The following is a 27,372-nucleotide window of genomic DNA, read 5'->3' as shown; positions in this document are numbered from 1 at the left end:
AGCTGTTGAACACATGCGAAGCTGCACGTGTGGAGCAGATGTTTGTGGGATACGTGTTTAATGGAAGCATGAATGGATAAGTTGCACATACACAGCCATGAATTGCATCCAGATTCCCAAATATTTCTCTCACTGGTAAATGGGAAAAATGATAATACAAAACTTTAAGGTCTAAAGCTGTGTTTGACTGCTCCTTTTGGTGTTGCCTGTTTTAAATATATTGTATGTATATAAATAATTTCAAAAACAAAATGTACTGTATCAGGAGATGGGGACTCAAGTTTAAGACTTGGACTCGAGTGCGACTTAAGTCGCACACACAGTAACTTCTAACTCGACTCGAACTCGAGCCACGCGACTCGTGAACAATGTCTATTTTTAGGAAACGTCTGATGAGCTCGCTGTCATACCCCTCCCTCCGTTACCTACAACCTGCCCACGACGTAACACGTGACGTTTCTGCTCCGCGCGCGCGGCCGCGAACATACATGTCGACTGCACCACCCGCTGCTGTGCCATTCATCTTAAGCTTTGGGTAGTGCTGTGACGGATCCGCGGTTCGGCTCGCATGCGATCGCGGATTAATATGCAATTTAAATAGGGTAAGTTTATCATTAACGTGTTTCTAAGGCTTGCAATTGTTTAAATGGTTAAACAATTTAACCGCAAAAAGGCGCTCAAGTGAGCAGATTTCTGTACGCACATGCGGTTAAGTGTGTCCGGTCCAGCTCCAGTCAGGTCCAGAGTTGCGCTTCTTTGTGTCATACTGTAGTCCATTAACATACATTTGCTGAATAGATCAATGAAAAACAACGTAACGTTTTTATGTAAGGCGACTGTTGCATCTTCTTCCTGAAGCGCTGTTGCGAATTCGCCCTCCGCCTGTGTTTGAGCACGCGTTTAAGTGCCCTCAGTAGTGCACATACAGAGAGTGTTTCAAAAGTTAAGCCAACATAAAATCTTTCTTTTCTTGACAGGGCACACACACACAAAATTATCTCACAGTATTCTTTTTCTAATAAAAACATTTGTTTATGTTTTAAGAAACCAGTCAGAAACCAGTCTGGGCTAATTTGTTCTTAAAGAGCAGGGCCGGAGTGGGGCCACTTTTCAGCCCGGGAGTTTCAGGCCCAAGACCGGCCCACTTTTTCCATAGTGTTATTCCAAGCACTTTTTCAAATTGAATAAATAAAGCAACAGTTCAGCTCTTACTATAGTTTTTATTAATATTATGGTTCAACAAATAAGGTAAAAGTTAAATAATATTTCACTTAAGATGAGAAGTTAGCAAAAATATTCCTCTACACAAAAGAATGGGGTTATTTTTGACCCATAATGGGTAAATATTGGACAGAACACATGCTGGGTTAAAAATTACCCCATGCTGGGTTCAAAATAACCCAATGTTGGGTTTTTGTTATGCAACCATGGATTATAATAACCCAACAGTTGGGTTAAAACAACCCAGCACTGGGTCAATTTTAACCCAGTAGCGTGTTCTGTCCAATATTTACCCATTATGGGTCAAATATAACCCAGCCCTTTTTAGAGTGTATTCCACAAGGAAAGGTTGATAAATTAAATTAAACGTGTGAAGTGTCATTTAAGAGAAGATAGACTCACTAACGTGACAAATGTAAAAAAAAAAAACTCAACCGGCCCAAAGGTGAAGCGGCCCACCGGGAATTCTCCCAGTTCTCCCGATTACCCACTCCGGCCCTGTTAAAGAGACAGTAACCTCAATTAATCTACTTAAGTCTGTGTCATTTATGTTAATCAAACATCCCAAGACAAACAGAAAATCACTTCTATTGCTCTAAAAATAATAATAATAATATTTAATTTCTACAATAAAGACAGTGTTATTATTCATTTAATTTAATTTCTGTACCTAATGCTAATTTTAGATCTTACTTAATGTTTATATTCTTTAAAATGTTTATAAGTTCTTTATTTGTAATTAGAGTTTTATTAGTTACATCGAGACTTGAGACTTGACTTGGACTCGAGCCCAGAGACTTCAGACTTGACTTGGACTCGAGCTCAAAGACTTCAGACTTGACTCGGACTCGAGCTCAAAGACTTCAGACTTGACTTGGACTCAAGCTCAAAGACTTCAGACTTGACTTGGACTCGAGCTCAAAGACTTCAGACTTGACTCGGACTCGAGCTCAGAGACTTGTGAGCATCTCTGCTGTATACTGAATGTCACTTCTCTAGACATTCTAAAAGGGGTTTTCTTTATCCTGAAGAGGATATGCAATCGTCCACCATTTTAATCTTATATGTCAATTCAAGATTTTGTTTTTGTTGTTGTTGCGGATTTCACCAGTGTGTTGTTATTTTTTTGTCAGAATCTACCAATTTGTTGATCTTGTCACTGCTAATGTTCCTCCTATCTGACGGACTGCTTGTGTTTTTGAAACTTTAATATGGTCTGGATCACTTGCATAAAGATCTCCCAGAACCACATGATGTGGGTTTACAGCCACAGCTTCCAAATGCAGATGCATTCATTTATGAGGAAATTATTTAACAACTAGAAAATACGTGTCCATAAAACATCTTTTGAGTTAACTGTCACATTGCTTTTGGCCTCTTTATAAAGAGGGAGCTTTCTTCAAAAATACAAAATTTTGAGCTTTGAGTCTTTCCTACTGTAAACATGAGTTATACTTGAATTGTGTAGCTAATTTGCAAGAAGTCCTGAAAACCTATATAATCGTGCTATAATCCTAAAAATAAAGGTGCTTAAAAGACTTTTCACAGTGATGCCTTAGAGTCAGTTCGACAAATCATTCAGTCAAACAATTACTTTCATACATTGTTATAATCTACAAAAACTTTTGTGAAATGAAAGGTTCTTCGAATGTTACATTTTTTATGGAAAAATAGTTATTCTATGGAGTCATGAAGCACCTTTATTTTGTATATGACCAAAAGCAAGTTCTAATTAATAGTTTTTTTTATTTTAGTGAAACAAATTTTTATTGACTCTCTTTCTCTTTGTCACTTACTCTGACTTATGTGTGTCTGATCTCTCTGTCTGTCTCTCTTTCAGGTCAGAGACGATGTCTGAAGTGCTATGAGAATTGTTTAAAATGCTTGAGAGATGCAGACAAGTGTACTGCATGTAACAATGGCTTCAGGTAATACAATCTTTAACATCAGAGCAAGTATATTCCTGTATATCTCAGTGGTTGAGCATTGCGTTCGCAGTGCAAAAGGTCATGGGTTTGAACCCAGGGAACTCAAGTACTGATAAAAATGTATAGCTTGTAATGCACTGCGAGTTTCTTTGGATAAAAGGATCTTCCAAAAGCATAAATACAATATGTAAATATACTGCAAAAAAATCTTTTCTGAATACTTTGACTTTTAATTTGGTAAAATTGGTAACACACTACTTTAACTTTATTCTCTCTTTTATTTTGTGTTTAAATGTATGCGTACATTTAGGCTTAAGACAATCGGGCAAGAAAATAATAATAATATAATGAGGATGATAATAAGTTTTTTTTAATACTTTATTTTTCTTATTTAAGACATTTCTGCAACTGTAAATCACTCAAGTAAATGCAGCTTATTTAAAGATGTTTAAGTTTGCTTAAACTTCACTGAAATATCTCAGCATACAGTACTGTCTTAGGCCAGATTTAGATTTGTTGTTTTTGCAATGTTATAGTGATCATATATAATTATATCTCTGTCTCTTTAATAGAATACATCCAGAAAATTCAGGAAATGTGTATATAGTAATAAAAACTGTATAAAATGTAAACTGATGTGTCAAGTTTTTAGAGTAAACTCCACTTCCACTTGAGCAATAGGAGGAAACTGCAGGATCTCTTAAATCAAAATAAAATTTAGTAATTTAAAAAAAATTAGTCTTTTTACTTCATTCTGCTCAAAAACCACCAAGATGTGTTTTTTTTTTTTTTTTTTCACAAATATCTTTATTGAATTTTAAACGTTTTCCAGACATACAAATACACATACAAAAAGAAAAACAAACTCCCCCCACCCTAAAAAAAAAGAAGAAAAAGAAAACAAACAAACAAACCCCTGCTCACTCCAACAGAAAGTATAGTTTACATGTCACATGCTTTCACAATGCGCAAAAAGGGCAACCACATGCTTTTAAAATCTTCAAGTTTTCCTCTCACAATATAGGTCAGTTTCTCAAGTGCCAGGTTATTAGCCATTAGTTTTATCCACTGGTTTATCTTTGGTCTGTCTGTGTTCTTCCAGTTCAGAGCGATTGCATGTTTGGCTTGCAATAAACAGAAACTAACAAGCTTCCTCTTTTTTACGGTTCCTTCAAAACCATTTGGAAAAATGTGTAGTAAACAGAGTTTACCATCCATAGGCATGTTACATTCAATTAAAGAGGAAATAAATGTAGTAACCTCTTTCCAAAAAATCTGGAGTTCCGGACACTGCCATATACAATGAAGAAGAGTGCCCTTATCCACACAACATTTTACACATACATCAGGAATTTTCGAGTTAAAATGGTTAAGTTTTACAGGAGTAATATAGGTTCTAAATAACCATTTGTACTGCAGCAATCTAAGCCTGGTGTTAATAGTTTGCTTTTGTGCCATCAGGCAAGAATTGCTCCACTCATCATCTGTAATTTCTGTTTGTAAATCTGCTTTCCATGCTTGTAAATATGAAAGACTACTTTCTTTTGAAGAAAGTAGTAAAATGTTATAAAATTTGGAAAGCAGGCCTCTACTCTGATGATGGTTAACAGCTATGTTCTCTATAGTGGAGAGTGGGGGTTTCACAGTAGACTTTAGTTGGGTAGTGATAAAACTTCTGACCTGTAAATACTTGAAAAAGTGTTTTTTGGGCAAATCAAACTTATTTATCAATTGCTCAAAAGACATCAATACTCCTTCACTATAGAGGTTCCCAATTGTACTCAAGCCTTTATTCAGCCAAATTCTAAACCCCATGTCTGCTCTTCCTGGTTTGAATTTATAATTTCCCCATATTGGCGATAAACATGAGAGCTTAGATACTTCCGACAAGGCAGCATGAGATTGGTGCCAGATTGATATAGTGTTTTTGAGAAAAGGATTTTTCGTGTTTTTTAATAATTGTTTAATTTCGGCTGCATAAAGATAAGATGTTAAAGGTAGCTTCAATGTATTGTTCTCAATGTGTATCCAAGATGGAGTATCAGTTATAGAGAAATAATAAGTAGCAGCACAAAGTTGAGCTGCCCAATAGTACAGCTTGACATTAGGCAATCTAAGCCCCCCTCTGTCAAAGGGCAGATATAGAAGGGAGAGTCGCAGCCTGGGGCGTTTACTATTCCATATAAATTTGGTAAAGGTTTTGTTCAAAGAGGAAAAAAAAGGAGGCTGAAATGTGTAAGGGGATGGACTGGAAAAGATATAAGAATTTTGGGAGAATGGACATTTTAATAATATTAATGCGACCTATCATAGAAATTGGCATCCCACCCCATCTTTCTAAGGAGTCCATTACCTTTTTTACTAAGGGATCATAATTAATAGATACAATGTTCTTTATCTCAGGACTTATTTTAATTCCTAGGTAGGTGAAACCTTCATAGGTACACGTAAACTGTGTATGTATTGTGGGGTTATTTTTGTTCAGCATTAACAGGGAGCTTTTCTTCTGATTAATTTTATACCCTGAAAATTCACCAAACGTCTTCAGAATTTGGCCAACAGCCTGGACAGACCTCCCTAAATCAGTTAAAAACAAAACAACGTCATCTGCAAAAAGGGACAAGCGATGTTCTTTTCCTCCGATTTGAATACCAGTAATTTCAGGGGACTTACGTATCGCCATAGCGAGTGGCTCGATAGCAAACAAAAAAAGAAGGGGAGATAGTGGGCATCCTTGTCGTGTCGATCTACCCAGGCTAAAGGATCTTGATAACTGACTGTTTGTTACAACTTTGGCTATGGGCTCTGCATATAGTAACTGAATCCATTTCAAATATTTTTCTCCCAAGCCAAATCTTTTGAGTGTTCCGAAAAGATAACACCATTCAATCCTGTCAAACGCCTTTTCGGCATCTAATGACAGAAAGGCGTGATCTATGGCTAATTGTTTTTCGTATAATATATTCAATAATCGGCGGGAATTGTGAAAAGCTTGGCGGCCAAGAACAAACCCATTTTGGTCGTTCGAAATTAAGATAGGAATATGTGATTCAATCCTCCGAGCCAGAGCCTTGCATAATATCTTGGTGTCACATGACATCAAGGATATTGGCCTATATGAGCCCATATCTGTCGGAGCTTTACCTGGTTTTAACAGAACTGAAATGGATGCCAATCTTAAGGATGGGGGTAGAATACCCTTCTCATAGGACTCATTATACATTTCAAGTAGATGAGGTAGTAATTTATCTGAAAATCTCTTATAAAGCTCAATAGGCAGGCCATCAGGGCCAGGGGCTTTGCCTATATTCATATGGGTGAGTGCCTCTTTAAGTTCTTGAATGCTCAGTTTTCCATCTAAATCATTTTTTGTCTCCTCTGACAAGGTTGGGAATTGGAGTTGGTCCAAAAACTGATCTTGTTTGTCCATATTATCTGGATATTGGGATTTATATAAATTTTCATAATAGTCTGCAAAAGCATCATTTATACATTTTGGATCCACTAAATTATCTCCATTGTCAAGTACAATTAAGTTAATAGCCCTATTTGTCTGTATTTTTTTAAGCCTCCAAGCCAGGAGTTTTCCTGCCTTCTCACCCTGATCATAGTATGACTGTTTCAACCACAGTAAACTAGTTGCTATTTTATTGGTGGTGAGTTCATTGTATTCAGATTTTAGTATGAGAAGCTTTTTATATTTTTCAGTGTCATCACAGTAATACAGCTGGGCCTGCAGGTCCTTAATTTGCTCTTCAATTTCCTTCAATTTATTTAAATGTATTTTGGATTTATGCCTAGTGTAGCTCATTATTTCCCCCCTTATATAGGCTTTAAATGCTTCCCATTTTATTGATGCACTGGTCTGGTCTCTATTGAAATTAAAATACTCCGTTATTTTTTCTTCAAGAAAATTTTCAAATTCTACGGACTTCAGCCATTTAGCTTGAAACCTAAATGGTAGTGGAGATGAATAATAATTAGGAAACTTAATTGATAATATGATTGGGGCATGGTCAGAGAGTACTATAGTCTCATACCAGCAATTCTGAATCATAGATACCAGGCCAGAGGAGACCAAAAAGTAATCTATCCGAGAATACGTTTTGTAGGTTGCAGAAAAACATGAATACTCAATTTTACTCGGGTAAAGTTGTCTCCAAATCTCCACCAAGTTAAGATCTTTCATAAACTTTCCAATCGTTTTCCTAGCTTGTTGGTGGGATGTGTCGGAGCTGTTTGAACGATCTACTGCAGGATGCAACACACAATTAAAATCTCCTCCGATGATGCAGTGGCCCCTATAAGTTGACATAGTTAAAAAAAATTTTTGGTAAAAGGCAGGATCATCCCCATTGGGGGCGTATAAACATACCAAGTTGACTAGTGTAGAGATTATAGTTCCACTAAGTATAATAAATCTCCCAGATGGATCCAGATATTTATCTTTTAGATCAAATGGAACTGATTTATGAATCAATATTACGACCCCTCTTGCATGAGTTGTAAAATTAGAGGAGAATACCTGACCAGGCCACCTAGATCTAATCTTTTTCACATCTTCATCTATCAAGTGTGTCTCTTGTAAGAAACACACTGTACTTTTCATTTGTTTAATTCTGCCCAGCACCTGTTTAAGCTTTACAATTTTGTTCAGTCCTCTTACGTTCCAACTAGACACATTTATGACTGAGGTATCAAACATAGGTTTTTCTTAATTTCAATTTCATGCCATGTAAAGTCTCTAAACACCCAACAACAACAAAATGGAGTGAGCCCCTTAACACAAAACCCCACACATTTCCCCAAACGAAATGTGATGCTAAACCCTGTAAAACTAGGAACTTGGGTTATAGAAAACGTTTCATCCACATAGTGGGTAACGTGTAAATCTGTACACATAATAACATAGCCATACGTGGGCTAGCTATAATATAAACGTTGGACCATAATAAAACTTGACGCACATAAACGTGTACTCAGTGCGTAGTAAATAAAAATATAAGACTGTATCAATAACACAACAAATAAAAAAGGGTATACTTTAAGAAAGCATGCCAGTAACGTGTTCTAACCATAGGGCGACTTACTAAATTACCCGTTGAATTTTGTCAGTTTTCATTGCCATAACTGGTCGATGACTCCATGCAGGAGAAAAGAAAACAGCAGTGAGTACAAGGCTTAGTTTAAGTCTCGAAGTCGCCACCAGTCTGCAAGCTTATTTTCTTAACGTATTCTTCAGCCTCAGCAACCGATTTAAAAATCCTGCGTTTGTCATTATGTGTGATTATCAGATGGGCTGGATACAACATGCCATACCGAATATTCAGTGCACGGAGCTGGGTTTTCACACCGTTGAAGCGCTGCTGCAGTTTGCGTGTCTCCGTGGAGAGGTCAGGAAAAAAGGCGATCCGTTGATTCTCATAGCGTACCTCTGTCATCTTCCTGGCTGCTCTCAGGGTTGTTTCCCGGTCCCGGTAGTTCAGAAACTTCATTATCACCACCCGCGGCGATGTAGATTTAGGATCAAACGGCCCGATCCTGTGTGCTCTCTCTATGATAGGGCACACGGTGAAAACTTCACCTAGTGTATGTCGGAGCCACTTCTCCAGAAAGTTACACATATCTGAGCCCTCCGACTTTTCGGGTAGTCCAACCAGTCTCAAGTTGGAGCGTCTGCTCCGGTCTTCTTGTTCTGTAATTTTGTCGCAAAGAGTCTCCACAGTTTTCATCAGTATTTTAACTTTGCCTTGAAGAGAGGTTACATCATCTTCTGTTTGCGAAATTCGCTCCTCCGTCATATTAATTCTTTGAGAGTGTAGCTGGAGGTCCCCTTTTATATCGTTAATTGCTTTCAGCATATCTGTCGATTGTTTAGCCATGTCACCTTTCATCGACAGGATTTCCTTGAGAATATCACTGTTTGTCGGATTTAGCGTCTTCAGCGTTTCTGGTGTGTCGGGTGCCTCTGGAGTCTCCGGTGCCTCCCGTGTGTTGGTTTCGTTGAAGATATCCAGCGGTGTTTTGCTAGCATACGACATGTCTACATTAGCCCCTTTGCCTTGTGAAGCCGTTTTACTCGGTTGTTGGCCAGTTTTAGCATTTTTTGGTGGCATGTTGTTCTGTAGAAGTGCGTGGGTCAAGGACAAGAAGAATTATGTTTATTGGTCCAGGTTGAGGATATTTTGAAAGGATTTAATAGCGAGCCTCACGCACGTGCAGCCTCTAACTAAGACGCCATAACCGGAAGTCACCAAGATGTGTTTAGTGCCAAGAGAGGTCACACTAAACACTGACGAAGCCTAAAGAAGACATTTAGTCCAGAATTGTGTTTTAATTTTTTTTACATATTTCCTGTATTTTCTGTTTGTATCTTAATAATAAAATAGATTGAAAAATAAATATGGATTGACATTGAAACTTCTAAAACAACAAGTCTGGTGGTGGTGGCCTAAGACTTTTGCACAGAACTGTTCCATTGTTTCGTCTCAAAATGCACATCAGTAAAGTTTATTTCTATGGTATGTTTGTAAAACTAGTTAAATGTTCTAAAATAACTAAGGCATAGTCCTGGATTAATCAAAACTTGGAAATTGCCCAAAAATGATTGCAAATAATTATTGCGGACTTTATAGTGCTAAGATTTCATGTTCTTTAACTATTGTGCCTTTAGATTGTGGTAGTTTGTTTTCTAGGAACATTAAATGATTAAAGTTAGATTGTTGCTTAATTGAAGAGTATCATTTAAAGAAAACCAGATGGGTTTTTTTTTTAATCACTTGTGACCTGTAAACTTTATCTTACACCCCACTTTGCACTATATTTTAATTGTATCTTGAATTATGAATCCTTTTAACATACGGGATGAGTTTGCATCCGCATGGTGACGATTAAACGGCAAAAGAAAGTGAGGCTTTGGGGTTTTATGATGGTTTAGAACATCTAGGGTACATCTGGTCATCTTTATGCATGCCGTCTTTGCTGTGGTTTAGACAGATTGGACTGAGGCAGATCAGGCTTTAGTTCTTGAAAGGCCGTCTGGTCCTGTGAAGGGTAAAGAAGCACATGCTTTATGTTGTGAACTCTTTACAGTACTCAGTTTGTCAAGGTTATGAACTCTGTTGCACTGTGTTTTAAAGTGAAGATAGAAATATTCCAATTTGCAAGTCTGTAATCTCTTATGTTCACATATGTGACCCTGGACCACAAAACCAGTCACCCAAGTATATTTGTAGAAAAGCCAAAAATACATAGCAAAATTATTGATTTTTCTTTTATGCAAAAAAATGTGATTATTATATAAAGATGATGTTCAATAAAGACATTTGTAACTTTAACAAATTGATATTTTTGAGTGAATGCAGAAAAATTGCTATCAAAATTGTCCCAGAAACTCACCCACAAACTTTGCTTTACTACCCTATTTCCCATTAAATTTTGGTTTATGTAAAAGCTTATGTAAAAGCTTACAACTTCTGTCATTCTGTCAACAATGTCATTACAAAAAAAAACTTTTCATTATTAATATGTCTGGTAAACAGTTAATTTGGACTTTGGGTTTTAAATACAATTTTCTCAATTTTTTGATTTTTTTTTTTTTTTGCAAGTTTCGGATTTTCAAATTGTTGAAGCTTAGTCAAATATTGTCCTATCCTAACAAACTATAATCTCAATTTCAACTTTAATTTCAACCTGTTATATTCAGCCACCGACCCTCAATACTGTACCTCACACTGTAACAAATAAAAAGTTGAGTAAACTTTAAAAAAAATAAAGCAACTGGCTGCAAAGCTTTTTTGAGTTTATTCAACTTTTTAAGGTTTACGTTTTGCCAAACCATATATTCAAGTTCACTTTGCTTTAAGAGACTGTTTACACTTGGCATTGATGTACACGACGTTAATGCCAGGTGTAAACGGTGTTCAAACCACTTTGTGCTCGTCCACTTTCGACCACTTTCAACCACATTCAGAGGTAGTCGAAAACCCTTTAAATCGGATTGCTTTTGTAGTGTAAATGCACATGTGGTTGAATGTGTTCGTACAGCCACATGCGACCGCCTTCTCTCCGCTCATTTATCTAATCTGAGGTACTAAACACAATGTTTTACATATTTTCTTACTTCTGGCGCAAACACACGGTGAACAGCGCTATTTTTAGCCTTTCATTGATAAAACTAAAGCAGCTGATCTCCACAGTTTCATTCTGCAAGCGTATGAAAGTTTCACGATCTTATTTCATCAATTGCGCTGAAAATTCAGAGAAAGCTTTAACATATACATGTTCAAAACACTGTGCAGCATGTTTACTTACAACACAAGCAACGGACTCCAACATAATATAAGTTTGCGTCCATATAAACTCATAATTACTCCTGCTCGCATTTTAATGAGACTCGCCCACCGTCTCACAGACCACCCCCTCACTGTATTCAGGACAGATGCGGTCGAAAGTGGACAACAGAGACGGATTTAAATACCAGGTGTAAACACAATGTGTCTCTCTCGTCCACTTGTGATCCCATCGATGAAAACACATCTTAATACCAAGTGTAAACAGCCCCTAAGTTAAACCAACTTTCCAAGAACAAGAGGTTGATCTACCAATACTTATATATTTAAGTTCACTTAACATAGTGCTTATGTTGACTGAACTTAAATTGTTAAAGCCCCCCTAACCAAAAAAATGCACATTTAAATGTGTTTCTAGCAGAAAAAGAGTCACATGTGTGTGTGCAGAAACATCCTGTTATTATACAAATCCATCTATTCTTCTTTGTGTAATCTCCTTTAAACCACAACAGTCACACAAAACATGCTGTTGGGGATCCCGTATCAATGTGATATACATTGATTAAGCCCCAACCATAACCGCGCACAGACTCCGACTTATGAACGCGTAAGTCAACCTTTTGCCAGAGACACATGTTTTGATGTAGTCCAAAGCACATGTGTAAGGGCTCTACTTTGCATATGAGGAGGGGAACAGAAACATACACAAAAACAGCACGTTTCTCATTGCAGCCACAAATGGCCATGTTAAAAATCATAAAATGAAAGATCTGTTGTGTATTTTGAGCTTTACAGACACATTCTGGGGAAACAAGAGACTATTTTTATATTGCTGAAAACACCTAGGTTAGTGGCCCTTTAGGTTAATTTTCTTTGGTGTTCATATTATGTATTAAATATTATTATAACTCACAGAATGCAATAAATTCATGACCGACTCTGTCAATGAATACACTTAATTCTCCACAAAAATACACATAAAACAGCATTGCTGACATGCCTCTTTATAATTGTGGAGAGAAATACAATGTCTTTAAAAGGGTCCATGTTTACCACAGCAAACACTGATTACTTAAATGGTAACTTCACAGAAAACTATAATTTACAACAAAATAACATCAGTAAAGCTACAAAGAGCTTAATCCACTATGACTTCTGAATTAGGAACTATTTAGATGCCCTATCCGTTCTTATTCTTTGATAAAACTTAAAAATGAACTCTCATTCTGGTGTAATAATCAAGGACTTATAATCATTCTGGAGGATAATGCTGCTGTAACATGGCTGCAGCAGGCGTAGTGATATTACGCACTGCCCGAAAATAGACCCCTTGGTTACTTTCAATAGCAGGGGACTAATATCACTGTGCCTGCTGCAGCCATGTTACAGCAGCAAAGTCCTTGATAATTACACCAGAATGAGAGTATAGTTCCTAGCCTACTTTTCATTTTCCGTCGGCCTTAGTACAAGATGTAATTACAGAAAAGAAAAGTTTTAAATATGAAAAATATTGAAACTCTGTGGTTATTTTTTTAGCCCGATGCTAATGGTCTAATCAGATTCAATGGATTATGCTAAGCTATGCTAAAAGTAATACCGTCAGACCGGAGAGCAGCTGAATGGATTCCAAAACTATAAAAATCTTGATTTCATTTTTATCAATTATCATATTAAAAATGTTAAACTCTAGGGGAGCTGGAAAATGAGCATATTTAAAAAAAAAAGTGGAGTTTCCCTTATGTGGTGTCTGGTACTGTATATAAACATGCTGCTGAGCCAGCTAAAAATATACATCACTTCTTGTGGATGTCACACATGAAAGGTTTTAGAGAGAAATGTACAGTTTCTCAATGTTGGCTGGAACCTATTTAAAACTGTGTAAACACTGCAGGGAATATTTGATATGGATTTAATCTTTTGCTTTCTTCTTCTGATTAAAGTCTGGCAGGGATGACCTGTGTTCCAGAGTGTGCCAATGGAACCTTTTTTAATCTAGAAGAAATGAAGTGCAGTCCTTGCCATGTCTCCTGCTCCACCTGCACAGGTCATATTCACTTATGTTCAGTCTTTTCTGTGTTCAATTATATTTTTCTCAATTCTAATTTATTTTATTCTGGTCTGTTGCTCTCTGTTTCACTCTTTATTCCAACCACCTATGTTCTGTTCTGGTCTGGTCTTCTCTACTCTTTTCTACTCTACTCTGATTCACTGTATTGTACTCTATTTTGATTTCTTCTGACATACACACTGCAACAATATGCCCAATGTGACAACCACATTTAGTGCAGGAGTGATGCAGATTTCACATCGCACACGTGAGCAGCGCATAAATGCCCCTTGTTAACAAGTTAAAGCATGCACACCTATTTTCCTTTATTTTATATCTTAACAAAAATTAACCTACCGCCAGCCACACGATGTCGTATGCACTTTTGGCAAATGGGTGGTGGGGGGTGGATTAGAAAAGTACACAATGCATACATGCAAGATAGTTTGGGTGTCTCAGGAGGTCCGTTTGGCAAAAACACATATATTTTAAAGCTTACATAACACTCCCCATTTTTGCCAATCTAATGTTAAGTTTGGTTACCTATAGAGTAGTATTTCATTCTTCATATGCCCAAAGAGTCTTTCATGTTGTCAGATTATTGAAAGACGAACACTTGAAGGCGTACGGTGGGCGGAGTTAATGAGTTTCGAGTACGCGCAAGCTTTTGATACTAACAGCTGTGACATCGATGAAAATCAAACTTGGATAAAACTTTTAAAATAGGGTCTGAGGCACTCAGGAGGATAAAGATTAAAAAGCCTTTATTAATACATGGCTAAGTAGAATAAAAACATGCCTACGCGTTTCAGCCAACAAGGCTTTCGTCAGGGCTTGAAGTGTTTGACAAACAGCTCACTTCCTAGTTAAGACCAGTAATCAATAACAGCTGTTAAGGTAACAGATAGGAAGTCACATGATTCAACAAATTGAACAGATAGGAAGTCACATGATTAAATGAATAGTGTCACAATAATTATTTATAATCATTAATCCATCCTAGTAAATTCAATGACTACAAAAAAAAAAAAAAAAAAAAAAAAATTATAAATTCAAAAAAGATATACATATATATATATATATATATATACATACATACATACACATAAATACACATATACACATATATACATATATACATATACATACATACATATATATACACACATACATAAACATATATACATATATATACACATACATACAAATTCAAATAAAATAAGATAACAGCTACAAAAAAAAAAAAAAAGGTTTAAAGATGAATTACAAAATGCTTTCATTAACTGTAATACTCCATATGTAGTTTACAGATTGGAATGCCCATGTGGCTGCTTTTACATTGGGAGAACTAAGCGTAAATTAAAGGTAAGACTTGCGGAGCATAAATATGCAATAAGATCTGGATATCCTCAATATCCTATGGCAGTACATTATAAAGATGCAAACCATGGAAATTGCAACTCTCTTAAAATTATAGGCATAGAGCATATTGAAAACTCAATTCGAGGAGGTGACAGGCTTAAAAAACTCTTGCAAAGAGAATCATTTTGGATTTACACATTGAAAGCTACATGCTTCCCGGGTCTAAATGGTGAACTAGATTTTGCCCCTTTTCTGTAATTCATCTTTAAACCTTTTTTTTTTTTTTTTTTGTAGCTGTTATCTTATTTTATTTGAATTTGTATGTATGTGTATATATATGTATATATGTTTATGTATGTGTGTGTATATATATATATATATATATGTATGTATGTATATGTATATATGTATATATGTGTATATGCGTATTTATGTGTATGTATGTATGTATATATATATATATATATATATGTATATATATATATATATATATATATATATTTGTAGTTGTTATCTTTTTTGAATTTATAATTTTTTTTTTTTTTTTTTTTTTTTTTTTTGTAGTCATTGAATTTACTAGGATGGATTAATGATTATAAATAATTATTGTGACACTATTCATTTAATCATGTGACTTCCTATCTGTTCAATTTGTTGAATCATGTGACTTCCTATCTGTTACCTTAACAGCTGTTATTGATTACTGGTCTTAACTAGGAAGTGAGCTGTTTGTCAAACACTTCAAGCCCTGACGAAAGCCTTGTTGGCTGAAACGCGTAGGCATGTTTTTATTCTACTTAGCCATGTATTAATAAAGGCTTTTTAATCTTTATCCTCCTGAGTGCCTCAGACCCTATTTTAAAATATATGTGGATCCCTCCACTGAAGAGCACCGGAGGTATTTACACACTTTTTTACACCCGAGAAGCACTTCCAGCATTTTTCTGCTTTTTGGATAAAACTTTGTTGAAATAACTATGGCTTACAGTCAGATGAGCCTTACATATATGATCCATATATATTTTTATGAACTTACCACCTGTGGTTGCGACTCCTAAACAGGATATTTTAAAGTTGGGACTGCTCCATCAGTTTTAAACAAGTGGCAAATCCGGCATCAAACTGAGGGTTAAAACTCTTAAAGTGTTAATAAGTCAGAAAGCATTAACCCCCCCCAAATGACCCCTGATGCTTTTATTATACCCGAGGCACACATTAAACTTTTAAACTCAAATCCGGTTGGGTAAGACCTCATGTCATTTTTGGGGGGGGTCTAAATGGACCCGTGAAGACCTGTGTTCTCCTTTAGTCTATTATGTTCTGATTTTATGGTATACCAAATTTTAAGTTTTATCAGATTTTACCAACAGGAGCTTTATTATTATGTAAAATATTACGAATTCATAGCAGTATCAAATTTACCTCGTAAACAGATGAAATAAACCGAATTCAGAGGAAGATAAATTAACAGATTGCAGAATGGATAGCTTGCCAAAAGTCCCTATCACTGGGGCAGAACTAATTCAAACTGAGAAGCTCAAAAGTAAATTGTAGTTTTTAGGACGGTCCTGTACCGCTGTTCTTGCTCAAGCATAGAAGTTAATTAACTTACTTCATTTTACCCAACTCACCAGAGACAACTGATAAGGCGTGAGTTGTTTGCTTTCTTGGTTCTCTGAAACGTGGAGAGCTGATGCTGTAGACACAGCAGGTAGAGGAAAATGACTCGACATATTAACACAAGTGTGTGCCCATCCTGATTAACAAAGTTTCTAGTGAACTGCCTATGAGGTGTCAAGATTAGACATGAAAGCCTTCCTGCTTGCTTTCAGCTATCTCGTCTTTGATGAGTTCATATCTTAGATTAAAGCGACATTGCAAGAGATGATCTTATATCGGTTGACTGTTGAGGAATCATTAAAGCCATTCTTCTACAGCATAGTAATTTTTCTTTATAAGGTTCAGTGGTGTTTGTTTCCATATTATTTAAAGGAATAGTTCACCCCCCAAAAAATCAGGTCATAGTTTACTCAACTTCATGCCATCCTGGGTGTATATGCCTTCTTTTTTTTCAAACGTCAATGTCTAAAAAACTTTCAAAATACAAAAAAAAAATTCTAAAAAAACATCTAATTTCACTTCAGAAGACATGAAGAGCTCAGATGGATAACCTTCCAAGTGCGTCTGATATATTTTTTTGTAATTTTTTTTTATTAGACTCTTAATAATTTCTGCCAACAATGCTGTATTTTAAATAGCCTGAGGCTACGATTAAGCAGAAATTAAGATAAAGTATATGATGAACATATAATACGTGCCGAAAGCATTCAGTTAATATCATTATCTATTTTTTTGAGGTGGCATTTAGCGGCTTTTGCATCTGAGCTCATTATATATTAACCAACCATATAATAACCTACTGTTATTTGGATTCAAAGACTTGCCGAGCTGAGGCTGTTCTCAGCGGTATACACAAGTACTGGCCACCACTGGGTATTTAATGTGAACTTGGCTTGATGTGAACTTTGAATTGGAATAGTACTTAAGACTAATGACGTTTTACAAGTCCACAGGAACATAAGTACAGGCAAAAACACAAATTGCTCATCCTGCTCATGCTTTCTAGACTGATCACACACACCTGTTCACATCAGATCTTCATTAAGGACTCTGTATAAACCCAACACAAACACTCATTCACTGTATGATGTGTTACATTTCTGAGGCTACAGACCCACAAGGATTTTTTTGTGTTGCTTTATTGTTTAACCTTTATTGTTATCCCTTATGTTTTTTATTTTTTTTTAAAGTGGGGTTCATTGAAAAACAATGAAATTATATATATATATGTATATACAGTCTTGTTCAAAATAATAGCAGTACAATGTGACTAACCAGAATAATCAAGGTTTTTAGTATATTTTTTATTGCTACGTGGCAAACAAGTTACCAGTAGGTTCAGTAGATTCTCAGAAAACAAACAAGACCCAGCATTCATGATATGCACGCTCTTAAGGCTGTGCAATTGGGCAATTAGTTGAAAGGGGTGTGTTCAAAAAAATAGCAGTGTCTACCTTTGACTGTACAAACTCAAAAATATTTTGTACAAACATTTTTTTTTCTGGGATTTAGAAATCCTGTGAATCACTAAACTAATATTTAGTTGTATGACCACAGTTTTTTAAAACTGCTTGACATCTGTGTGGCATGGAGTCAACCAACTTGTGGCACCTCTCAGCTGTTATTCCACTCCATGATTCTTTAACAATTCATTCACATTTCTTGGTTTTGCTTCAGAAACAGCATTTTTGATATCACCCCACAAGTTCTCAATTGGATTAAGGTCTGGATATTGGGCTGGCCACTCCATAACATTAATTTTGTTGGTTTGGAACCAAGACTTTGCCCGTTTACTAGTGTGTTCTGGGTCATTGTCTTGTTGAAACAACCATTTCAAGGGCATTTCCTCTTCAGCATAGGGCAACATGACCTCTTCAAGTATTTTAACATATGCAAACTGATCCATGATCCCTGGTATGCGATAAATAGGCCCAACACCATACTAGGAGAAACATGCCCATATCATGCTCCATGCTTCACTGTCTTCACTGTGTACTGTGGCTTGATTTCAGAGTTTGGGGGTCGTCTCACAAACTGCCTGTGGCCCTTGGACCCAAAAAGAACAATTTTACTCTCATCAGTCCACAAAATGTTCCTCCATTTCTCTTTAGGCCAGTTGATGTGTTCCTGGGGCAAATTGTAACCTCTTCTGCACATGCCTTTTTTTAACAGAGGGACTTTGTGGGGGATTCTTGAAAATAGATTAGCTTCACACAGACGTCTTCTAACTGTCACAGTACTTACAGGTAACTCCAGACTGTCTTTGATCATCCTGGAGGTGATCATTGGCTGAGCCTTTGCCATTCTGGTTATTCTTCTATCCATTTTGATGGTTGTCTTCCATTTTCTTCCACGTCTCTCTGGTTTTGCTCTCCATTTTAAGGCATTGCAGATCATTTTAGCTGAACAGCCTATCATTTTTTGCACCTCTTTATAGGTTTTCCCCTCTCCAATCAACTTTTTAATCAAAGTACGCTGTTCTTCTGAACAATGTCTTGAACGACCCATTTTCCTCAGCTTTCAAATGCATGTTCAACAAGTGTTGGCTTCATCCTTAAATAGGGGCCACCTGATTCACACCTGTTTCTTCACAAAATTGATTTCTCAGTGATTGAATGCCACACTGCTATTTTTTTGAACACACCCCTTTCAACTAATTGCCCAATTGCACAGCCTTAAGAGCGTGCATATCATGAATGCTGGGTCTCATTTGTTTTCTGAGAATCTACTGAACCTACTGGTAACTTGTTTGCCACGTAGCAATAAAAAATATACTAAAAACCTTGATTATTCTGGTTAGTCACATTGTACTGCTATTATTTTGAACAAGACTGTATATATATCAATGTCAGGTCCAGAACAGTAATCTTACTAGTTTATTTTTCAAACAAGCAGATTTTTTATTTAAAAAAAAATAAACTGTTATACTGTTACAGTGTTAAAAATAAACGACAAGTAATTTTATGTTTAGGATTTTTCCCTGTAACTGTACTGAAACTGATCCAAACCGTGACTTGAAAACTGAGGTATGCACCAAATTAACATCTTTTTAAGCTATTAAGAAGTGAGAAATAACTTAACACAGCTTACGATGTGTATCTATAAAAAAAAGAAATAACTTTAATCAATAAAATAAAGGACTATGAGTAATATAATATGTGAATGTTATTTAGAGTAAAACTGCTGAAAATTGTGTGCATTAAAATTTTTCCAGTTTGAAATAGTCAGGCAGGCAACAGAATATAGAGAAAATGCAAATGTGAAATATCATAATTAAAAATAGGAATGCAAAAAAGAACAGACAAAAAGTAACAAGGAAAATGACTGAGGGAATATGGAAGAGAGGAATAAAAGATAAACATGAAAAAACAAGACAATCATCATGATGACATACAGACCAAAGATAAATACATCTTGTGTGGATTACACACAATGCATTTATGGAAGTGGCAGACAGCTTTTTGAATGGTTTTCTATGGGCAGTGAGCATTATGCGAACTGTTTATCCACACTAAATACCTTGCGTTTTGGCGGCCTCCCGCACCACGCGTTTTTGCAGTAGCGCTCTGAGCAGGAAAGCCCCCGACGGTTTTTGCGTTTTTTCCATTGTCCATTTGAATGAGGAGAGAGGAGTGCTCTTTCATTGCGGTGACAGAAGTTGGAACAACCGGAGATTGCTTGTTTGTCAAGAAAAGGCAGTGTGGCGCACCTTGCGTTTCCAAGCGTTTAGTGTTTAATGTAATCAGCCCCTTAAAACGCAGTTGTAGTATGTATACAGTAGATGACAGGGCAGCTAATAGGTTCTAGGTACACGTTATTTCTGTCAATGCTTAAAGTCTGTTAAATAATGTGGGAACGCACACATTTGAACCTTGAAAGGAAAACGCATTGTGCTGTAGAAGAAAGGGTTTAATGATTTTCCTCTGTCAACAGATGTAAGGCCATCTCCTGCAAGTTTCCTTTAATCTGTGAGATAAACTCATCAAAGACAAGATAGCTGGAAGCAAGTTTCCATGCTAATAGGTTTCCATGCTAATCGTGTACATTTTATAAAATCTTTGTAGTTGTGCTAAACAAGGCTTAATGTTATGCCTTTCTCACCAGATGTTTCAAATTTGCCTTAAGCAAAAGTGCCAAAGAAATAAAAACCATTTGCAGATCCACAAGCACAAAGTAATATCAGTGTTCTGTTAACAGGGCCGGGCATAGAGGAGTGCATTCAGTGTGCACCTGACTTCTTACAACAGGAGTGGCGGTGCGTGCGAACCTGTTCCCCTGGATACTACAGGGGGGAGACGATGGGATACTCGCATAGGATGTGCCGCAAGTAAGTTAACATGACAGCATTTAAATATAAATGTATTAATCTGTGTTCAGTTGAAAAAAGAAAGACATAAACATCTTATTTGGGTGAACTATGGTCCAGATTTACTAAACGCTACAAATTAGCGTGAGAGCGCAATTCCAAAAATGGGATGGCAGTTGTAATATCTGCAGGTTATTTACTAAAAAAGAGCAATATAAATAACACAGCCGCAACAGTTCATTTAAAAAATGGTCAACGCAATCTACTGAGAGCAGCGCAAATTAGTTCAGGGTCGCAAATAAGCAGAGCTGATGAGTTGCGAGTGATCTGCTTACGCCTGATGCGCATGAGTTTAGCACCATGGACATCACAGCTAACGAAGCCATAGGACACTAAAAGTGAAGGTTTACAATAAGTTTTGAAACACTTGGTCTTGTTTGACTTCTCATAGTGACTCCTCTTTTATTTCCTCCAGCAAATCATTTACTTTTTGAATAATATGTTCCTCTGGCATTCCAGTTACATGTTAAAAAATCCTCTGCCTTGTACCATGCACCCTCTAATGCCTCTTCTATCTGCTACAATTTCAGCCATTTCAAGCGCAAAATTATTATGTTTTTTTTCGTCTTTAAATAATAACGCAAATACCAGTTATATCACACACGCAAACATTAGTAAATCATGTTGCGTGAATCATTTAAAGTTCATGAAAATCTGGCTTTGTCTATGTTTAAGTGCTTCTATCAACCTAGAAAATGTTATAAAAGAAGAACCCAGTAACTTTTATGGTAAACCTTTCTCTGCAAGCATGTGAAAAATAGGTATATCTGAAATTTGACTCCCCTTGTGATGTCAGAAGGGGACAATACCACCCCTTAATCTGCACTATCCAACCACGACACTGCCATTTAGTGCAGAGATAAACTCAATTGCATTTAAAGTTCATGTGTACTTTACTGGTACTTTGGTCACACCAAAATTTATTTGACATCTTAAAAAAGTCTTGTGAATTGTCCCCTTTAAATAATCTCTTCCCATAAATTTTGCATCAAAATATACAAAGTCAATCGCAAAAATAACTAGACCACACATTTTTGCGCTAATTATCCACTGCGCTTCCTTAGTAAATCCCAACAGTCGTTATTTAACGATACAATGATAGTTTGCAATGGTGCAAGCTGTAAGTAAATCTGGCCCTTTAAAAGGCCAGATGTAAAAGATTTGCTGTAGTTATCCAGCTGTTTGCCAGTAATTTACTGTAGATTTAAATGTATGCTATTTACTGGCAACAGTTTGTTCAAAGTTAAATGAACATTAAACATTAATAAACCTTTGTCTTTACCGAATAAAACTATAAAATAAGAGCATCATGTAAAGCATTCTGAGAACCAGAGATCCTCATCAACCTTTTCCAGTTTTTTCCTTCAGATTTTGGTTCCCAGAATGCTTTGCACAAGGCTGTTATTTTAGTTTTATTCTGTAAAGATAAAGACTTGTTATTGTTTAATGTACAATGTATTAATGTATTACTGTAATGTATTTACAGTGTAGGCTGAGATTTCTTTAATTTAGGCTAGTAAGCATCCACCTGGAAAAACCCACAGCTACTGTACTGTAGGCTATGTTGAAATGGGCTTAACACACTTCAAAACAACCAAGCACACCGTAGTTCAGCATAGTACAAATGGAAGAGAGGAAAGTAAAGCACAAATCTTTCTGGACAACACTTGTCAGAGATTTATTGTGAATTTTTGTAATGAGCGACATGGGGAAAGAAAAGCTGCCTTGGCACTCCACAATTTATAAATCAGGTGTATTTTGCTTTATGAAGGGTGTATAAAACAAATAGAAGCTTTTATTAAGGTCACCAATGGTGGCTGCGTTAAGAATGAAATATTGCAGGGGTGGTGACAGAGAGCTGAAATTCACTGGAGGCAAATAGATCAAGTAGCCATAAAACACAGGTTAAATTTGACCCTGAGGTAGCCCTTCCAGTATGGAAGACTTCCTGTCCATGCTATATACGGACAAAGCGTATACTACTCAAGTGCCCAGAGGTCACACAGAAAGTGCCAAGGACTGAACACCCCAAGTACAGTGGATGACAGTATGGAGTCATTTACCTTTATGATAAAATAACAAATCACCAATTATAACATACATTTTATACTTTTATTATAGTATGGTATTACCAACTCTCCCCCAAAAAGACACACTTCCCTCCCTTATCAAGGTACAAAGTCAATATTTTCTTGTGTCTGAATTAATGTTGTTCATGACTAAAATAACATTGACTTTAAATAACATTTTAACTCGTTCCCCGCCAGCCTTTTTAAACTCATTTCCGCCAGCCTTTTTAAAGTTGCTTAAATAATTGTAAAGTTAATAAAATCACAAAATGCCTTCCAGGAAAATGTTCTTCTATAAATATTTAAACATACAAATATATCAAATAAAAGAACAGACTACTTTAACAGACTATTATAGCTGAATTACAGATTACCGTAAAACTCGTCAGGAAAGTGTCATTGGCAGCGAAATGTATTTTATTAATTAATGAGATAACTTGTCAATGGCGGGGAAAGAGTTCAACTGTAAATAATATTTTAAATTGCCACAATATTCATATGAGCAAAAGGATAGAAAAATGTAATACTGTAACAGACGTTTTAAAAATATATCAACTTTAATGTATACAGTGAGGAAAATAAGTATTTGAACACCCTGCTATTTTGCAAGTTCTCCCACTTAGAAATCATGGAGGGGTCTGAAATTGTCATCGTAGGTGCATGTCCAGAAATCACAATGTATGATTTTTTTTACTATTTATTTTTATGATAAAGCTGAGAAAATCAATGTTAAAGGTCACGTTCTTCCTGATCCCATTTTTTAAACCCTAGTTAGTGTGTAATGTTGCTATAATAGCATAAATAATACCTGTAAAATGATTAAGCTCAAAGTTCACTGCCAGGCGATATATTTTCTTTAATAGAATTCCTCTTTAAAAGCCTACAACGAACGGCCAGTTTGGACTACAGCCCTCTATTTCCTGCTTTAATGAAGTCAGTAAAATATTTCGTTGACTAAACTCCGCCCACAGGAATACGTCAGTCACCAGCTTTGGCTCAAACGGTTCTGCTAAGCTAAGCTGCTATCGAATCACAACACACTAAACAAACTACACAATCAGAACTCGTTATGTATTTCTGAAGGAGGGACTTCATAAAACAAGGAAGACATCAGCCTTTTTTGAGGACAGTGAAAACAGTGCTATACAGATAAGTAATTTGTGTGAAAAATACCACGTTTTTTTACACGTGAAACATGAACACATGTTATATTGCAAACTATAAACACAATTAAAGCTTCAAAAACACAGAAAGAATGGGAGCTTTAAGATTTGGTACAGAGCCTTTGTTTGCAATTACAGAAGTCAAACGTTTCCTGTAGTTTTTCACCAGGTTTGCACACACTGGCATTTTGGCCCACTCCTCCACACAGATCTTCTCTAGATCAGTCAGGTTTCTGGCCTGTCGCTGAGATACACGGAGTTTGAGCTCCCTCCAAAGATTCTCTATTGGGTTTAGGTCTGGAGACTGGCTAGGCCATGGCAGAACCTTGATATGCTTCTTACAGAGCCACTCCTTGTTATCCTGGCTGTGTGCTTCGGGTCATTGTCATGTTGGAATGATGTCTTCGTGTATTACCAACAGTAACCTTGGAAACGGTGGTCCCTGCTCTTTTCAGGTCATTGACCAGCTCCTCCCGTGTAGTTCTGGGCTGATTTCTCACTTTTCTTAGGATCATTGAGACCCCACGAGGTGAGATCTTGCATGGAGCCCCAGTCCAAGGGAGATTGACAGTCATGTTTTGCTTCTTCCATTTTCTAATGATTGCTCCAACAGTGGACCTTTTTTGATCAACTGCTTGGCAATTTCCCCTTAGCCCTTTCCAGCCTTGTGGTGGTGTACAATTTTGTCTCTATTGTCTTTGGACAGCTCTTGGCCATGTTAGTAGTTGGATTCTTACTAATTGTATGGGGTGGACAGGTGTCTTTATGCAGCTAACAACCTCAAATCTAATTTAGGATAATAAATGGAGTGGAGATGGTAATTTTAAAGGCAGACTAACAGGTCTTTGAGGGTCAGAATTCTAGCTGATAGACAGGTGTTCAAATACTTATTTGCAGCTGTATCATACAAATAAATTGTTAAAAAATCATACATTGTAATTTCTGGATTTTTTAAGATTATGTCTCTCACAGTGGACATGCAACTACAATGACAATTTCAGACCCCTTCATGACTTCTAAGTGGGAGAACATGCAAAATAGCAGGGTGTTCAAATACTTATTTGCCTCACTGTATAATTTTCAAACATATGAAATATAGACAATTTTGAGACATTTTCTGTTATCTAAAAAAAACCCACCATGATTATATTGTTGATATTGTGTAAATCAAAAAATCCCTCATCATTATATATTATACTTGCATTTTAAGAATTAAACTGTTTTGCTCTGAAAATAATGGACAGGACTTGGCGGATGCAGAAATGCTGAGGTGTTTATATGGGGCAGTTGGGGGACAGATTTAATGAGCTCTAAACCAAGTTCAGCCACATAAATGTGGGTCCAATATCCCATTTATTGCACAATATGACTCATGTCATCTTACATTCTCAGTTAAAGCCAGAGTGAAAAAGAAGTGCTGTAAAGAATGAGAATAGCAGTATTCTCAGAAAGCACTGCAGCAGTTGGTGGTACTTGTAAACATTAGATACAGGCATTTTTTGAACTAAAGAACATGAGGTTGCATTACAGAATTCCTGGTAAATAATTACACTAGACACTATCAGTGTATTTTTCCATTTTATTCCTATTATTCTTATTTTACTATTATGTTCTTATTTATTCTTTTATATTTATTTCAGTTTATATTTTTTTATTATTATTTATATAGTTATTTGCACAGTCTAAAATGCTTAGCAGGTTCACGTTTCTCTATAAGTTGCTGTGTATGTGACAAATAAATCTTGAACTATTAAATAAGCCTCTTTGGATATTAAGTCATTACCCGCCATTGTTTACAAATACAACACTGAGCTTGCCACTCTGCAGTTTAGAGGTAACTTCCACTTTTGATACTGATTTGTAAATGATATCTTGCTGGTAAAAGACATAGCTTTCTATGTTTAGCTCAATGTAGAAAATGGTTCAGAAAAATCTGAATACCTTCATTATGACAGTTTTGTATTTTGTGTTTTATATTATATGTACACGTATATGGTTATTTGCGTATATGGTTAAATGCCTGGTTAGTGTAATGTGTAATATAAACAGAAAATCATATTTCAATACATGTCATCACTGCAAAATATACCCCAATATATAATTTCATACCCAAATATATCAAGTGTTACCTGCTGCTGGTAGAGGACATACATAACATAAACAGAAGAAACTTGTGTGACCATGTTTATCTGTTTCTTTTCCTTCTCAGATGTGAGGAGAACTGCGTAAGTTGTCAGGGTCCTGGAACAAGTTGCACACAATGCAAGGATGGATACAGCCTTGTAAGCCAGACGTGCATTGTAAACGCCACATGTAACAATGGTAGGTTCCTGTACGCAGCCATTACTGCGAATATTAGATATTGGTTTTTAGATATGAAATGTACTTTTTATTTTTTGCCTTGGGAATTGTAAGGAATTTAATGTTTCGGTGGCTTGCTTACAGAAACATACTAACTATAGAAGTCTATCTTATCTGTCAGTAACAAAGGTTATTTGTGGAAGTTATCTTGATTGTTTTTGAGCAGAATGAAGTTAAAAAAACAAATTTCTTTAAAATTTGAAATTAGGATCTAATTTTATTTAGGTTTAAGAGATAGTGCAGTTTCCTGCCATTGCTCAAGTGGAAGGGAAGTTTAATCTAAAAACTTGACACATCAGTTTAAATTTTTATACAGTTTTTTAAAACTACATACACATTTTCTGTATTTTCTGGATGTTTTATATTAAAGAGACTGAGAAACAATTATATATGATCACTATAACATTGCGAGAACAACAAATCTAATTGTGGCATGATGGCCTAAGACTTTTGCACAGTAGTGTATATGTACACTATACGTACCTGTCATTAATTACAATGGCCTGTAAGTACTAAATACTAGGGCTGTGACGATTAATTGCCTGTCCCATTAAAAAGACCTGTCTAGAATCGATTCTGAATTGCAAGGCTCCGATTCTGTGTTTCATGCACAGTTCATGCGTGTAGTACGGCGTTTGGTCAGTAGTAAGTCCTTATCAATCTAAAATCATTATGAGGCAGAGTCGTTTATAATGTGCATTTAAAAAAGCAACACTCATTAAACAAAATCATTCAAAATATTTTTTATTATCATGAAAATACCTGAAACAATCTGAAGAACAGCGATATAAATATCCTTATAGACATTTCCTGGAAAAGCGTTTCTAATGCTACTTCTTCTGTGGCACAATTGGAGTTTCTGCACAAGAGCGCCCCCTGGCTTTTGGATGTGGCGGCATTTCACCGTAATTCATTAAATTTCTTTCATTGAGAAAGCGCGCATT

General features: G+C 36.1%; 1 protein-coding gene across 1 annotated transcript in view; it reads left to right on the top strand.

Moving 5' to 3' along the window:
- pcsk6 (proprotein convertase subtilisin/kexin type 6) overlaps positions 1-27,372 on the top strand; it is a 156,412-nt gene that overhangs the window by 102,205 nt on the left and 26,835 nt on the right. Inside the window, exons 17-20 of the mRNA XM_065294307.2 lie at positions 3,062-3,149; positions 13,381-13,484; positions 20,667-20,796; positions 26,277-26,389. Of these exons, the coding sequence (XP_065150379.1) occupies positions 3,062-3,149; positions 13,381-13,484; positions 20,667-20,796; positions 26,277-26,389 (435 nt within the window). The remainder of the gene's footprint in view (positions 1-3,061; positions 3,150-13,380; positions 13,485-20,666; positions 20,797-26,276; positions 26,390-27,372) is intronic.

The sequence above is a fragment of the Paramisgurnus dabryanus genome, chromosome 2 (genome assembly GCF_030506205.2).
Source record: "Paramisgurnus dabryanus chromosome 2, PD_genome_1.1, whole genome shotgun sequence".
In the NCBI taxonomy this organism is placed as follows: domain Eukaryota; kingdom Metazoa; phylum Chordata; class Actinopteri; order Cypriniformes; family Cobitidae; genus Paramisgurnus; species Paramisgurnus dabryanus.
This window is presented reverse-complemented; position numbering and strand designations above follow the sequence as displayed.